This window comes from Muntiacus reevesi, chromosome 4 (genome assembly GCF_963930625.1).
Source record: "Muntiacus reevesi chromosome 4, mMunRee1.1, whole genome shotgun sequence".
Lineage (NCBI taxonomy): Eukaryota > Metazoa > Chordata > Mammalia > Artiodactyla > Cervidae > Muntiacus > Muntiacus reevesi.
The window spans coordinates 114,237,810-114,255,084 of record NC_089252.1 but is presented as its reverse complement, the minus strand read 5'-3'; the positions used below and the strand labels follow the sequence as shown (position 1 = coordinate 114,255,084).

General features: G+C 46.7%; 1 protein-coding gene across 9 annotated transcripts in view; it reads right to left on the bottom strand.

Annotated features, from left to right (window-relative positions):
• Positions 1–15,602: 15,602 nt before the first annotated feature.
• TMEM40 (transmembrane protein 40) overlaps positions 15,603–17,275 on the bottom strand; it is a 39,235-nt gene continuing 37,562 nt past the window's right edge. For all 9 annotated transcript variants that reach the window (XM_065935421.1, XM_065935419.1, XM_065935424.1 and 6 more), the window contains 3 exons: positions 17,192–17,266; positions 16,620–16,682; positions 15,603–15,739 (listed from right to left, as the gene is read on the bottom strand). In XM_065935421.1, the coding sequence (XP_065791493.1) occupies positions 15,720–15,739; positions 16,620–16,682; positions 17,192–17,266 (158 nt within the window). In that variant the 3' untranslated portion in view covers positions 15,603–15,719. The remainder of the gene's footprint in view (positions 15,740–16,619; positions 16,683–17,191; positions 17,267–17,275) is intronic.

Here is a 17,275-nt window from a genome sequence, read left to right as displayed (position 1 = left end):
CCTGGGCAGCTTACTTGTGCCCTCTGCCCTACTTGTGCCCCATCCCAGACACACCATCTGACTTCAGACTGTCACGCCCTCCTGATCTCATGCCATGGGAGGTCTGACAGATGCCAGCGTGTGAGCGGCTGTGTGGGCCTCCCAGGTGGCACAGTGGTAAAGAATCCGCTTGACAATGCAGGAGATGCCAGAGACATGGGTTTGATCCCTGGCTTGGGAAGATTCCCCTGGAGGTGGGAAATGGCAACCCACTCCAGTATTCTTGTCTGGGAAATCCCCTAGACAGAGGGGTCTGGCAGGCTACAGTCCATGGGGTCGCAAAGAGTCAGACACGATCGAGCATGCATGCAGGAGGGGCTGCCAGGAGCCACTCCAGGAGGACTTTCTCAAAGGGTGCTCATTCTCAGCTACAGAGTGAAAGGCCTTGCTCCAGAACTCTGGGGAGCTGGGTGATGACCCCATGGGGGCTTGCCATAAACATGTGGCATCTTTTCCCTCTCATAGCACAGGTTCTCCCAGGTCACATGGCCAAGAGGCAGAACTGCTATGCAGGACAGTCTGGGGCTTCCACAGAGCTCTTCTCTGCCCAGGACCTGCTCAAAACTGGAAGCCTTCCACATCACTCAGAAAACAGGTTGGATAAGAATTCCCAAGTATCAGATATGTGGGCTCCAGCCTGCAGAGATCCACCAGGTGCTGAGCTTCCTTCTGAATGCTGGGAGGTACAAGATGCAATCAGATGTCCTTTACCTTGGAAGGGTGATCCCAGCGTGCCCCAGACCACCTGAACACCCCCCAAACCACTGACATGGTGAGCCCATGAAACCTACTAGGGTCAACTGACCATCTTCCAGAGTCCTTGGATTCTTGTAGGGTTTATTTCCTACCCTCTGGGACCACATTTTGCTCATTGAGTCCTATTCACACTATGTCACCAGTAGAGTGGAACAGTGTGGTGTTTTGCAGAATGTCTGCATGGTCCAGTCCCTTCAGACTGTGTTATGACAGAGGGCGGGAGAGTTAACAGGGCCTGAGCTGGATGGGCAACGTGTATTGTTGTCTGCCCCACATAAAAGTGAACTGTTTCTGGTCCTTCTTCCTGTTAGGGATGGAAAAAAATGTATAAGCTAGATTACTGACTGGGTACCATGAACTTGAAGCTGTGCTCAGCTGTGGTAGAGCTGCCAAATTCAAGGTGGCAACTGCAGTTGGGGCTGTTATGTGGCTGGGTTTGCAGGAATTCAGTGTCAGGCTCCAGGAACCCCTGGATTTTGCATGAGTTAGATTCCTGAATTAAAAGGTGGGTGGATGGGGACTTCCCTCACGGTCCAGCAGCTAGGACCACGCTCCCAATGCAAGGTGCCTAGGTTCAATCCCTGGCCAAGGGACTAGGTCCCACATGCCAGAGTGAAAGGTTCCCATGCCTCAACTAAAAGAAGCCACATGCCACAACAAAGATCAAAGAGCCCATGTGCTGCAACTAAGACCTGAAACAGCCAAACAAATACAAATATTTGTAAAAGGGGGGGGACAAAAAAAATAATAAAAACATAAAATAAAAAATGGGGACAGATGGGGACCACTACCCCCTGAATCCTTTAGCTCTTACATAGAGATCTCTGAGGAAAGTATTCTTAGACCCATTCGGCAGATGAGGAAACTGAAGCTGAAAGTAAAAAAAAAAATAGTTTACTTATTATAAAACCTTCTGCTTTGTCAAACCAAAGTATTTGCACTTCACCATTAAGCTGCCCAATCAACGGTTGTAATTAGAGCTCATTTAGGAAAGTGAAAAACAAGATGTCACTGAATCTCTACATGTCCACGCACATCTATCATGCTTTCTGTTAGAAGTTTTCCCAACAAGTCTAACTTTGGAATCAGAGGAGGGCCAATTCTAGCTAATTTCTTAAGAGTAGAAACTCAAACTCAGTTGAGAAAGTTTTGGTAGCTTTTATTCCTGGCAGCTTTCGGGTCAGCTTTATTTCCTAAGCTAGATGCCAGGATGTTTCCTCATTTGATTTTTCCAGGAGGGTGATGGAAAAAAAAAAAGAGAGTTGCCACCCCAAATTAAAATATTCCCTTCCATGTGGAACAATGCAGCATGAGCCTGCCTAGAGCCAACACTGACTCTTTAGTGCAAATGGTGAAGCAGCCCTAAGAGCGTACAACTCCCTCTATGTCTCCATACCCAAGTCATCTCCTGGGCTCATGGGTCTCAGTTTCCTCATCTGTACAATGGGAATAGTAATAACCTCTACCTCACATGATTGGTGCCGCTTGTTCATCTCTGAGTCTCTAAAACACCTGGTGCAAAATATCATTCAGTGAATATGTGCTGAATGAATTAATGGAGTTTACAGATTAAATAAAATGGCACATTTTCACAGCACAAGATAAACGTTAGATTCTATGCTGGCAGCTTGACAAGGTATATTAAAATCATGAAAAACACACCCTTTTTTTTTTTTTTGGCCGTACAGCATGGCTCATGGAACTTTAGCTCCTCGACCAGGGGTTGAACCTGCCATCTTGGCAATAAAGCATGGAGTCCTCACAGACTTAGAGAATGAACTTACGGTTGCTAGGGGGAAGGATGGGGGTAAGGAATAGTTAGGGAGTTTGGGATGGACGTGTACACACTGGTATATTTAAAATGGATAACCAACAAGGACCTACTGATAGCACAGGGACCTCTGCTTAATGCTATGTGGCAGCCTAGATGGGAGAGGAGTTTGGGGGGAAATGGACACATGTGGATGTATGGCTGAGTTCCTTTGCTGTTTACCTGAAATTATCACAACATTGTTAATCGGCTGTACCGCAACACAAAATACAAAGTTAAAACAAAAAAAAGCACAGAGTCCTAACCACTGGACCTCCAGGGAATCCCCCACACAGGTCTTCTGACCCAATGATTCCACTTCTGGAACTGGAAACTTAAGTCTAATAATTTTAATAACATGAATTGATAATGATGCCAATCTTAAATAATCAGATAATTAATAACTGAGGATACTTCAGAGATTAAGCCACAAGAATGCTCCTGGAAAAACAACCAAAATCGTCATCATTTTTTGGTGAGGCATCTAGACTTGTGACACATAGAAAGACTTTGTAAGTCTCCACACTAAGGCAGTGGTCCTCAAAGTGTGGTCTGGGGCAGCCACAGCAGCATCACCTGCAAACTTGGTAAAAATGTAAATTCTTGAGCCCCACCCCCACCTACTAAGTCAGAAATTCCCCATAGGGCTCAGCAAACTGGGTTTTAACCAGCCCTCCACGTGACACCAATGTACATTCAGGTTTAAGACCCACCATTCTAAAGTGTTACTAGAGATTGCCTCTTTGTGAGTGGGGTACTTCAGTGTTATATTTTCCTGCTTTCCTGGAGTACATCAGCATGATATTGCCAAGTGACATGACAAAAATACTCCACTAAAAACATGAAGAAAATGAAAAACTAGATTCTGAGTAGACGTGAAAGGGGAGAAAAAAGTTATGAAGAAGCATGAGGGGATGGGTTAGGAGTTGGGGATTAGCAGATGCAAACTATTATATATAGAATGGATAAACAGCAAGATCTTACCATATAGCACAGGGAATTATATTCAATATCCTGTGATAAATCATAATGGAAAAGATATAAAAACTGTGTGTACACATATATACATACATATAAATAACTGAATCACTCGGCTGTGGAGCAGAAACACCACCTTGGAAAACAACTATATTTCACTAAGATGAATTTTAGAAAAAAAATCATTCCCACTTCTCTCATTTTCTTTTCTTTCCCCCACTTTACTTCTACCCCACACCAATGGGATATTGTGTAGTTACGAACTTAACTAGTGTCCGGGCCATTTTGTAGCTTCCTTTTATATATATTTAATATCACACAGCAGCATTTCCCATGATGCCAGAGGCTTCCAAATTATCATTTGAAAAAGAGACATAATGTTACTTAATTATGATAGTTCCCTTGGCAACCTAACTCTTCCTCTGGGTTTTCAATGTTTTGCTGTCATAAATAATGCTGCCATGAATATCTGCACATACACTCTTCCCCAAATTTCAAATAATGTTATTCAGAGAGGTTCTCTGAAGTGGGGTTGCAGGATCCAAGGGTAGAAACATTTTTATGGCTCCTGCTAGATGCTGCCAGGCTGCGCTTCCAAAGAGCGGCTACTGGTTTCCACTGCCACTAAGTACTGGAAAGACTGCCAGTTTCCAAACAACCTCCCCAGTGTGAGGGATTATGATTTAAACTAGTTCTGCTAATCTGATGGAGAAAATAAGTTATATTCCTGCTGTTTTGATTTTAATTTCTTTATTAGAGACAACATCCTCTTCCCTTTCAAAATAAATAGTAAATGTTCTTTTGTAAATGGAGATGGGAGGAAAGCTCTGGACTCCTCACCATTTAACATCTTTGGGCTTGAGTTGCTTCATCTACAAAATGGAGTGATACCAGAGTGCCTGGGAAATCAAGTGAAACAAAATATGGGAAAGCGCTTTTTAACAATGTATTCTGCGTGTACTGGAAAAGACCTTAATTCTGGGAAAGACTGAGGGCAGGAGGAGAAGGGGGTGACAAAGGATGAGATGGTTGGATGGCATCACCAAGCCAACAAACACGAGTTTGAGCAAGCTCTGGGAGACACTGAAGGACAGGGAAGCCTGGTGTGCTGCAGTCTATGGGGCTGCAAAGAGTTGGACACGACTGATCGACTGAACAACTCAGCTTCAAAAGTACCTGTTACTAATTTATTTTAAAACGTTCTGTTTTGTCAACAAACCAAGAAAACCTCCAACCACGACCCAAATCTTTAAAGTCTTCTTTTTTGTGCTTCGAAGGCTGCGGGCAAAGATCTTTCTTAATTTTTTCCGCTTTTTTTTTTTTTTTTTCCTGTTTTGAGGGAAACAGTATAACGTGCTTGGAGTTTTCCGCAAAAGGGGCATCTTGACTGTAGCAGAAAAAAGCGCAGCGACGCGAAGGCACAGCCTCCCCAGCTCAGCAAACCCTACTTTGCCTTTGGAAGAAGAGCCCTTCTCATCTTAGAACCAACAGAGACGCTCCAGGTGCCAGAAGCGGACCTCGGGCCCAGCTGGCAGGTGTAGGAACCAGAATGCTCTGCTTACCCACTCTCAGCAGAAGACCGGCTCGCCGTGTTTCTCCGTTGCCAGGAAACCTCGGTTTCCCCAGGCTCACCGATTAGCGCGCCCTCTTGCGTTCATGCCATGTAATACCACTTTCAGTTGAGTAAAGAACAAAGACTACTTTTTTTCATACTTGATTTCAGTAATTTTTATTGTGCAATATAATATGCAGAAAAGTATCCAAGATATAGTCACAGCTTGATAAAGTGTAACCTCCACCTTGGTAAATAAACAGCATTAACAGCACCTCGGACACATTAAAATAACCCTTCCCCCATCACAGTCCTCCTTCTACAGACAAAAACCCCTCCCAATGTTTAATCAATCTCTTTTTCACTTTCCTTCATGGTTTTACTACTGGGCTTCCCTGGTGGCTCAGACGGTAAAGAATCTGCCCGCAATTCGGGAGACCTGGGTTTGATCCCTGTGTTGCGAAGGTCCCCTGGAGAAGGGAACGGCTACTCACTCCAGTGTTCTGGCCTGGAGAATTCCATGGACAGAGGAACCTGGCAGGGCTACAGTCCATGGGATTGCAGAGCTGGATGGGACTGAGCGACTTTCACTTTCATGGTTCTATTACCTGTCCATGTACCTGAAACAACAGAGCACTGGGGCTTATCTGTGTGGGGACTTTATCTAAATAAAACCATAAGGTTTTACTCAAAACTATGTTTGTAAGTTTTCATCTGTGTGTTGCATACAGCAGAAGTACATTCATTCTCCTTGCTGGGTAACATTCTACCGTGTGACTTGCTCCAGTTTATCTGTTCCCCTGTTGATGGACAATGGGCTGTTTCTACCCTGGGACTATTTTGAATGGTGCGGCTGTGAACAGGTTATACATCTCAATGTGCATCTCTGACTTTATTAGATAATGCTAAACCGTTTCCTGGAATGGTTGAACAAATAAGCGTACATTCCCACCTGGCATCAGATGTTTGTTCCCAGCGTTCTACAGGGCTACAGTCGATACTGTCAGACGAATTTTTCCAGGCTGATGAATGTGTAGTGGTAGTTCATTGTCATTTCAGTCTGTACTTCCTCATAATTAATGAGCTCAAGCACATTTGCGTATGTTTATTGGCCAACTGGATTTCTTACTTGGAGTCTCATCAAATTTTTTAATCCATTTTCTTTTCGGTTGCCTGTGTTTGTAGCAGAAACCTGAAGTTCCTGCAACTGGCCTGTCTCTGCAGCTATCTCAGATAAACAGATTTTTAATAAACTTTTTATGTTGACATAATTTCAGACTTAGAGAAAAGTTGCTAATACAGAACCAAAAACTCCTAAATCCCTTTCACCAGATTTCCAAATGTTAACATATTACCACATTTATTTTATCCTTCTCTCATAAAAATATCCCAAGGACAGAGGAGCCTGGCAGGCTACAGTCCAAAGGGTCACAAAGAGTCAGACACTAAGCACTAGTCTCTGGTGAATAACTTTTCTGCTTTTTCAAAGCAGAATGCAGACATGATGCCTTGTTACCCTAAACCCTTCAGTCCTTCAGTCCATGTTTGCTTTTAAAAACCTATGTAACTGCAGTACAATGATCAAAACCAGGAAACAAATAGCAATACGTTAATAGCGTCTTACTAGTGACACATTAATAATGCTTTATCTACAGACCTTACTCAGATTTTGCCAATGGTCGCAATCATGTCCTGTGTAACTGAAGAAAATTCAAGATTGTGTTAACATTCATTTATGATCTCTTTAGCCTCCATTCATCTGTAATAACTCCTCTGTCTCTGTATTATGACATTGATGCTTTTGAAGGGTCTGGATCAGTTGTTTTGTAAAATGTCCCTTGATCTGGGTTTATTAGATATTTCTTCATGATAAAATTCAGCTTATGCATTTAGGCAGGAATATCACAGAAGTGATACTGGGTTCCAAAGCATCTTTTATTTTTATTTTATTTCTTCTTAAGACTGGAACAGCACAAGCTTTCTTTAATGGCCAAAGAACGGAGAAGTGGGAACTTAGTTCATAAACTTCTTCCAAAGCATCATTTTAAATCCCAAGACTGGGGCTTCCTTGGTGGTTCAGTGGTTAAAAACTACAACAACAACAAAAATCTGCCTGTCTTGCAGAAGACACGGATTCAATCTCTCAGGCTCTCCAGAGGCTCCAGCTTGCAGACTGCACCTCATGGGACTTCACCACCCCCATAATCACATGAACCAATTCTTTTATAATAAATAAAGGTATTTGGGTGTCTCCTACTGGTTCTGTTCCCCCGGAGAACCCTGGCTAACATATCCAGCACAGATCTCTATTTCAATGATCTGCTGCAGTGTAACAAACCATTGCAAACTTGGCAGCTTAAAACACAACAATTGATTGTGTTCATCATTTTTCAAGATGGTCTGAGCTGCGCTGGGTGATTCTTCTGCTTCATACGGCATCTGCTGGGGCTGGAAAGTCCGAGATGCTTTTTCACTTGCCTGTCTGGTGCCTCAGCTGGGGTGGCTGCCAAACTTGGGACTGGTCAGACCTCTCTCTGTCTGGCTTCCCAGCACAGCCAGCTTGGGCTTTGTCACTGCAAGGGGGGTTTAAGACAGTCAGATTTCTTACCCTGAGCCTGAATTCCAGGAAGAAAAGCAGAAGCTGCCAGGCCTCTTAAAGATTTGGCCTGGGATAGTCACTTATCACTTGTGTTACATTCCGTTGGTCAAGATAAGTCACAATTCCAGCCGAGAGTCAGGGGTTGAGGAAATAGGCACCGCCGCCCACCCCGTGGTGGAGGTGGGTAGCACATGGAAGGGAGAGGTGGTTGGGGTCCCTCTGGGGAGACTCGCCACCTGGTGACTGGGTTCTGTTGAGTGCTGAGCCTGGATTAGTCGGTGACCAGCCTTGGCCGCTGTGTCAGAGAGACCCAGAAAAGGAGAAAAGATCCCAGGGAGCAACTAGTGTCTCTGCCACAGGCCCAGCCCTGAGCCAGCAGCGAGGATGTGCCAACTGGCTAAAGCCCTTCAGAACCCACCACCAGAGCAAGTGGGGGGATTAAGACCCACCCCCAGAATCCATTAAGGGCAGGTGTTTTAGTGGGGAGGACTGAGGTGTACAGAATACGAGATAATTAGATAGTATCATCATATGAGTTTGAGCAAACTCTAGGAGATGGTGAAGGACAGGGAAGCCTGGCAGGCTGCAGCCCGTGGGATCAAAAAGAGTCGGATACGACCAAGGGACTGAACAATGTACCACGAAAAAGTGGTACCTCCTTGTGGTTTTGATTTTTTTCCTTTCCCTAATGACTAATGATGTGTGTGTGTGTGTGTGTGTGTGTGTGTAACATAAAATTTACCACTTAACCATTTTAAGTGTATAATTCAGTAGCATTTGTAAATGCACAGTGTCCTATAACCATCACCACTATCCATTTCCAGAACTTTCTCATCACTCTAAACAAACTCTGTCCCCATTATGCAATTACCCCCTCTCTCACCTTCTCCCAGCCTCTGGTAACTTCTATTTATACTTTCTGTCTCTATGAATTTGCCTATTCGAGTGTCTCCTATAAGTGGATCTCATATCTCAGACATTTGTCCTTTTCTGACTGGTTTGTTTCACTTGACACAGTGTCCTTAGGGTCCATCCATGTTGTAGCAGATGTCAGAGTTTCATTCCTTTTTGTGGCTGAACGAATAAGATATTCCATTGAGTGTGCAGAGTACACTTTGTGTATGCATTCACTCACCTGCTGATGGAAGGACACTTAGGTTCTTTCCACATATTAGCTGCTATGAATAATGCTGCTGTGAACACAAGTGTGTAAGCCTCTGAGCCCCTGTTTTCAATTCTTTTGAATATGGATCTAGGAGCGGGATTGTCAGGCTCTATGTTTAACTTTTTGAAAAACTGATAAACTGTTTTCCATAGTGGTTGCTCCATTTTTTTTTATTCCTACCAAGAGCGCACAAGGATTTCAGTTTCTCCATAACCTCACCAATACTTGTTATTTCCTTTTTTTTTTTTTTTTTTACGTAATAGCCATTCTAAGAGGTGCGAAGCGGTATCTCGTTGTGGTTTTGATTTTTGTTTCCTTAATGACTAACAATATTGAGCAAAGCAAATTGTCCTCCCCAAAGTGAGTGAGCCTCATCCAATGCACCAAAAACCTCCTTTCTTATACTTGCTGGTCACTTAAAAAATATCTTCTTTGGAGAAATGTCCTTTCGATTCTGTTGTCCTTTTCTCCATCTAATTTTTGAATTGGGTGGTTTGTTTTGTTGCTGTTGAGTTGTAAGAGTTTGTTTGCTTTTAATACATTCTGGATGTTAAACCCTTATTGGATGTATGACTTGCAAAAACTTTCTGTCCTTCTATGGGTTTTCTTTTCAGTTTTTAAAAAATATTTATTTAGCTGTGTCGGGTCTTAGTTGTGATTTTTGCCACATCACGCGAGATTTCTCCTTGCAGAGTACTGACCATCTAGTTGCAGAGCATGACCTTGGTTGCCCCGAGTCACGTGGATCTTTGTTCCCCGACCAGATATCAAACCCATGTCCTCTGTGTTGAAAGGCACATTCTTAACCACTGGACCTCCAGGGAAGTTCCTGTCTTTTCATTCCTGAGAGTTTCCTCTGATGCACAAAAAGAGTGCAAGTTTATTCTTCAAAGGAAAATTCAGTGATAGAAAAAATACCATGCAAAGAGCAAAAATACTGGCTACAACCAAGTGGCCCAACGTGGAGTTCCGGGATCATTCTAGACTTAACTTTCCCCCTCATTCATTCATTCACTCAGTGACTCCTTCATTTATTTATTTTGAACAGACTCAGAGTCTAGCTGGGGAGACCAGCGTGGACACAGGATTGCCCGGCTTTGTGTAAAGAATTCCAGCCCTGGGGAAAGGTGGTGGGGGAGAGGGGGAGAGAGGAGGGGCTGCGGGTGGGTGCACCCTTCCAGCCATCCTGTGGACTAGACCTTAATGTCCCCAGGTCTGCCCTTCTTCTCTGCTCCTGTGGCTCCGCCTGTAGTCTCACCCCTAGTCGGGGCCCTCTGAGAAGCTAGCACAGGATGAGATGAAATAAAAGAACTTCCTTCCCTAACATCCATGGGAGAGAAAATGGGGAGAGAGTGGCAGGCTGGGATGATGCAAATCAAGCTCCCGGGGAAGAAGACAAGGAAAGCGGGTCAGGTGGAAGGGTTTCATCTGCTGGGTAGTCTAAGGAAGGTTCGGCGGGTGTCGGGGAGTCCTCAAGCCAGTCAGCTGTCAGAGGAGTCCCGTGTCTCCTAGGAAAGGGCCTGTTCAGTATGTCTCTGAGTCAATGGCTGGGAGCATCCCGCGGGAAGCACAGCCTCAGTGCAATCCCAGAGCACAGTAGCCCTTGGTCAACTACATTCCCTGTAGTTGGAGGTCACGTTCGTTCTCCAGAGTGATCTTTCTAAAAGGCAATCTCCATGCCTCTCCTTTGCTCAAACACCTTCCACGGCTCCGCAGTGTCGTCAGGCTAGTCCCAGGTCCTTTGGGGGAGAGGAGGCCACCTGCCCTTGTGTGCTGTCTTGCCCACCAATCCTCATGCCTACTCAGCCACGCTGGGCTGACCCCTGTTGCCCCAGACATGCTATCCTTTCACTCCTCCCCGCCCTTGCCCACCCTGGGCCCTCGGCCTGCAAAGCCCTTCCCTACACCTTCCCCGCACAGCCCGGTGCCCACATCAAGCGCTTCCCCCAGGTTCCCAGGCCGTCAGTAGAATCCCTGCCTCCATCTCTGGTCCTGTCTGGCTCCTCTGGAGTAGACAGAGGGGGATTCCCTGGGACTGTCAGGAGGAGACATCAAGCCCAGCTTGGCTGAACTTCTCACCTTTCCTCCCAAGGCAAGCTGACTTGGATGACCTCGAAATACTCTCATACCCATGTCCTCCCTCCACTGTGGTCACCAGAAACCCAGTGCACGGTGTCCAAGGCAACCAGAGAGAGAAGCTCCCTCCTGCCCTGCCCCCCACCCAAGCCCTTCTTGCCACCCTACATTGCAACCCTGACTTCCTGGACTCAGGATTCAGGGCTCTATTTTTAGACCACTTGTTGGACTGGGGCTGCTGGAATCTGCCTGAGGCCTGAGGTGTAACCAGACCCTGCTGGCACTGGCCTTGAGCCCTAACCGGGCAGAGAGGCAGTGAAGGGTTCCCGGGGCCATGCCCCAGAGAGGCAGTGCACCAGGGCAGGGAGACCCTCCGCTGAGATCTGGAGGTGGGGGGCTTTCTCTCCCAGGGCACAAGGGCTCCTACAACTTGACCCACCTGAGACCCTCCTTTGACCACTGGGCCCAGAAAGGCCAAGGTCACCAGCAGGAGGTCAAACCCACATCCTCACAAAGCAGTCAGGCTGCCAAACTCTGGAAAGATGAAGAGAAATGACTGTGGCCTTCTCTTTGCTCTGGCTTTCTCTCCCATTCTGTGTGCACGTCCTCCAGCTCCCAGCTCATGCTCTGGAGAGCTCCCCACGGCCTGCAGATGGGATCCACTGTTGTTTGTTTGTGCAGACTCTTCACTGCCGCGTGAAGCAATGTTCTCTAGTTGCTGCACGTGGGAGCTTAGCTCCCTGACCAGAGATCGGACCCAGGCCTCCTGCACTGGAAGGAGGAGTCTTAACCACTGGACCACCAGGGAAGTCCCAGGATCCAGATTTGACCACAAATAACTGGAAAAATTTTTTAATTGTGGTAAAATACACACAACATAAAACGCACCATCTTGACTATGCTTAAGTGTACCATTCAGTGGCATAAAATACATTCTTATTGTTTGGCAACCGTCACCAGCTCCAGAACTTTCTCATCTTCCCAAACTAAAACTCTCTCCTATTAAACCCTAACCCTTTGACCTCTCTCCCCCCACCCCTGCCCTTGACTACTCTAGACTTCGTACGACAAAACTGGACAGCCGCTGCCCGCTTTGGTCAGCTCCCTTGGCCCATCTCTCCCATGCTCCCCGTTTTTCTTTCATTTTTATTTTTTTAAGTATTTATTTGACTGTGTGGAGTCTTAGTTGCATCATGTAGGATCTTTTAGTTGCAGCACGTGAACTCTTAGTTGCAGCTTGTGGAACCTGGGCCCCCTGCCCTGGGAGCGTGGACTCTAAGCCACTGGACCACCAGGGACGTCCCTATGTGCCCCGTTTCTCTCCTCTGGGCTGACTCTGCCTGCCCCTGAGGGCTCTGATGTGCCCCCCGCTTCCGCCCAAAACAAGTACCTTTACTCTGTGTCAGAAACATGGTGATCTCACATACCCGTCGTTGCACACCGTGACGTGGCTGCTACTGTGAGCCCCATTGTACAGACGAGGAAACTGAGGTCGGGACAAGGAAGGCTCAACCACCCTGCCTGCCAGTCAGCAGGTTCATGTTTCTGTTGTGAAACCTTGCGTCCTGCTTCTCTGTTTGATAAATATCTTATTGGCGCACTCCAGGCTCCCTTTTGAGGAAAGTGAGTTATACACAAGAGATTGAAATCTAAACCTCAGAAGCCAATGCTCCGTGTCTTAGTTTTCCCATCTGTAGAATGGGGATCATGGACAGGTACTACCTCTCAGAATAGTGACGAGGATGAAATGACGTCAGGATGGTAAGGATGAAATGAAACGTAACAAGTACTGAGCAAAGGCTAGCTGCTGACACTATCACCTAAATATAGAGAGATTATTCTGTAAAGTATGAAATGCCCAGTGGCTGGAAATGATGCTTATGGAGAATATGTAGTAACGGAAAAATGCTTATTATGTATGAGAGAATAAAAGGCCTGAAATCAAAACAAATGAACTCATGCACTAAAAAGGCTCACAGGAAACACACCAAAATACCATCTGTGGTTCATTTTAGTTCTGGGATTCGGGGAGATTTTTTTTTCAAACAAAATATTTTTTTTTAAAAAGTAATATATCACTAAAAAGAAGCAAGGGTGCTAAGACACTTCAGTCGTGTCTGACTCTGCGACACCACGCATTGTAACCCTCCAGGTTCCCCGTCCATGGGGCTCTCTAGGCAAGAATATAGGTCTCCTGCATTGGCAGGTAGGTTCTTTACCACTAGCGCCACCTGCGAAGCCCACCCCCCTACCCCCCAAAAAAGAAGCATAATCCTCTTCAAACTGATCTGCAGGTGCAAACTGATCCCAGCAGAGTTCCCACCGGCTTCTCCAGAAATTGACAAATTGATCCTAAAGCTTGTGTGGAAATGCAAGAGACCCAAACAGCCGGAACAAACTTGGAAAGAAGGAACATGGCCGGAGGGCTGGGCCCCAGGTGACGCTGTCAGGGCTGCGCTGAGAGCTGAGTGTTGAGAGAACACAGCCGTGGCGATCAGGAACATTCCCTACTTATGGGTCACTCTATTCTCCTGAAATAAGGCCTTAAGCTTCACTGACAGAGGCCTCTGAGAACAGAGCAGGAAAATTCTTGCAGGACAAGGTGCTCTGGGAGGCAGCAAGGCTTTCTTCCCTTGAGGTGTAGGAGTTGAGTTGGAAAATCCCAGAAATGAGAAAACGTACAAGTCCTGAGGAATTCTTTAGTCTCACAGTTTCCAAAAGATTTTCACCAGACCACAGTCATTGGAGGGCAAAGGATATCCAGTAAGATGTTCATAAAGCTTCATTTTTTTTTTCATTTTAAGGCCCATTTTGTTTCTGATAAGTCCCTGCTTTTTTGATTTGGGACTACTATCCTTTCTGTTATAAAACAATGCTGAGAGTTGATTTGTTTTTTTTTTTTTTTTTGATTTGTTATTTTTTAAAAATAATTTTATCTATTTATTGACTGTGCTGGGTCTTCGTTGCTGCTCAGGCTTTTCTCTAGCCGCTGTGAGCAGGGGCTACTCTCTAGTTGCGGGGCGTGGGCTTCTCACTGAGGGGGCTTCTCTTGCAGAGCACAGCCTCCAGGGCGCAGGCTCGATGGCTGTAGCACATGGGCTGAGCTACTCCAAGGTAAACGGGATCTTCCGGGATCAGGGCTCAAACTGGATGTCCTACACTGACGGGCAGGCAGACTCTTTACCACTGAGCCTCCAGGGCAGCCCTGGTTTTTTTGTTTTTATTTAATGGGCAAAGTAAGGAGTTGGTAGCCCTCCTTTTCTCACTTGATAAAAATATTCTAAAAAAAAAAAAAATATTCTGTAACTCTGAGAAATCCCAAAGCTGAGAAATACTGAGAAAAACTGCAGCTGCCTCAGGGATGCTCTGCCTGCCGTGGGGACTGGCCTGCCGAGCTCTGTAGGGCAGCCTGGCAGCAGGAGAACACAGGCCTGGGGCCTGCTCACACTCTGCCCCTGACTTGCTGCGGGAACCTGACAAGTTATTCCATGTCCTTGAGTCTGTTTCTCCACCTGCAGAAAGAGGGGGATGCACGTATCTCAAGGCTGTCGTGAAAATTCAACCAACACAGTGGACCGGGACCTGCGGAAGCACTTGAGAAAGTGTCCTTCAGAGTCTATGAGCTCAGAGAAGGTCCGCATTTTTCTCTTCTGCAAGTTGAAGAGTCCTCGGTTCTCTAATTATTCTTTATATCCACACTGTGGTTTCTTCTTCTATGTCTTCTCTAGTTTGTCACTGTCACTTTTTTTTTTTTTTTAAATTTTTTTTTCAGTGGGTTTTGTCATACATTGATATTCACTGTCACTCTTGACATGTGAATCTAGAACACATTCTATCGGTGTGGCCTGACTGTGCACAAGAGACCATACTCTCACCTCCTTCAACCTAGACTCTATACCTTGATTAATGAAACCCGAGTTTACCATGGATTTTTTTGTGCTCTTATCTCACTTCTTTGGTATTTACTGAGCTAAGAATACCTAACAGCTCTAGATCTTTTTTCACAAGAATGTTTGCAAAACCCTGTCTCCTATTCCAAACCTGTGCAATTGAAGTCTTGGACCTAAAATGACAGGCTTTTTGCATTTATTCCCTTTTAGAGTTTGTCCAGTGGGAAAAGGTAACCCTCTGACTCAATGGGGTCAGAGAAGACCCCAAATGTATTCTCACACTCGAGAAACCCAAAGGAATACTTAGCTGACTCTTTGTAGTCTAGGGAAGAGAGAATCTATCTGAATCTTGATGGAGTCCAGGGGTAGCAGGGCTGGCCCTGGATGAGCCAAGGGAAGACGCCTGATGCTGTGGCTTTAGCCCCCCAACATCTCACCTGTATCAGGGTCACCCCAGGGGCCCAACATGGTGCTCCCTGGCCTCAGAGCAGTGGGCCAGGATGGCCTGGGCACTTGAGAGAAATCACAAGCCCAGACAGATGACAGCTTGCAGGGCGCAGGGGCTCCTACTGTCTCCAGACAGGAGTCATGTCCCAGGATCCCCCTGCTGACCCAGGCCCCCGTGAAGGGCACAGGCCCGCACCCTCCCCGCTCCTGCCATCATCCTGGCATCTGGGTTTCATGCCGGCGCTGCCCGAGGGACTCCTCAGCCCGCTGGTGCCAACGCTCACACCACATGGAAGGCAAAGTGCTTTCTTTATTGCTCTAGTGTGGCCCGCCTGCGCGTCTCCCAGGACGCCACTCTGTCCTCGTGGATGGAGAGGATGCGGTGGTGGTCACACCAGGGCCTGGCCTCAGTCAGTCTTCCTGACGCCTGGAAGGCAAAGCCCACAGGATGGCATGGGATTCCGAAGGCAGCCAGGCCTCCTCCCCGCTGTTACCCCAGAGGCGCAAATGCCCCTAACAGCTGACATGAGGCAGTCATGACCCACAGCCATTACAGCTAGTGTCCCCTTTAGCATCAGATAGATTAAAGGAGATGGAAGTCTCCGGCCTAGAGACACACAGCCCCTGGCCAGTCAGTTTCCGATGTAATGGTAGGCACAGAGCTGCTGGTCAAGAGAAAGGATCTCCTCCAGCCCTGCCCGACCATCTAGCTGTGTGACTCTGTCCTAGTCACTCTACCTCTCTAAGCCTCAGTTTCCTTACCGGTCAAGTGTAGGAGAACTAAAACCCACTCCCAACCCGAGTTGCTATTAAGCAAATAAAATCACAGAGAAGATACCGTTCGGAGAGGCTCAAAGTTCTCTGAGCGAATGAGGAATACCCAAGTCCCCTGTACTTTTCCACAGTGGTTCACACCGAAGGACTTTTGCATCTTTTCCTCACTTGATGTTCACAACACCTTTGTGCTGTAGGTATGATGACACCCATTTTTCCAGCTGAGGAAACTGAGGCTAAAAGAGGCTCCCCAGAAATAGGAGATTGGAGGAGGTAGGACTTGAACATGGACATGAACTTGAGCAAACTCTGGGAGACGGTGAGGGGCAGGGAAGCCTGGCATGCTGCAGTCCATGGGCTGGTGAAGAGTTGGACACGCCTGAGCTGATGAATGACAGCAGCAACAGCCACAGGCCTTGAACCCAGGCCCTCACCTCCAGGCTCTGCCTCTTTCCTACATGCTAAGGCTCATTTGCAACAGAAGACCCCAGCAGGGAGAGACAAAGTGAGCAGGGGGAGAACGTGAACGTTACCTATCAGCCGAAACTTCTGGAAGAAGGGGATGAAGCCGTGCAGCACGCTGTGTATTCGGTACACTGCCAGAAACAGAGAGAAAGGTGATGGTGCCCTGTGCCCCCTTCAGGGACCCCAGGGGCAGACCTCCCCCTGCCCACTCTTGGACAAAGGCCTCACCCTTACAAACAAAGCCCTAATGGAATTTCAGGCAGCAGGTTAAGCTCAGATAATAGGCCTGAGTTATTATTATTGAAAACAACCCTGAACAGCAGTAACAATGCCAGGAAATGAGGCGAATTCAGCACCCCACTCCATTAACTGCCTTGTTTTCAGTATCTGGCTAATTCTGTTTGTTTGCCACTTTCAACTGTTTCTGTTGTATTTTCATGGAGCTGCCCATTTTTTTCCATGGGGTGGTGCCAACGACCTCTCATTGACCTTGAGAGCGGTAGGTCAGGAAGCAAACACGATCATAAAGAAATCTTTACAAAATATTTAGGTCACGGCTTTCCGGCCCTTGGCGAGCCTCTGTGAGGGGCCAGCCCAGCCACTGCCCCCACACCAGACTCTGCCTGTGATGGGGCCTTACCCAGGCCGAAGTAGATGCCAACAGTCTCCAGGGAGGCAAAGGTGAGCAGGCCGACCCCAAGGGACATGAACCAGTCTGCAGGGG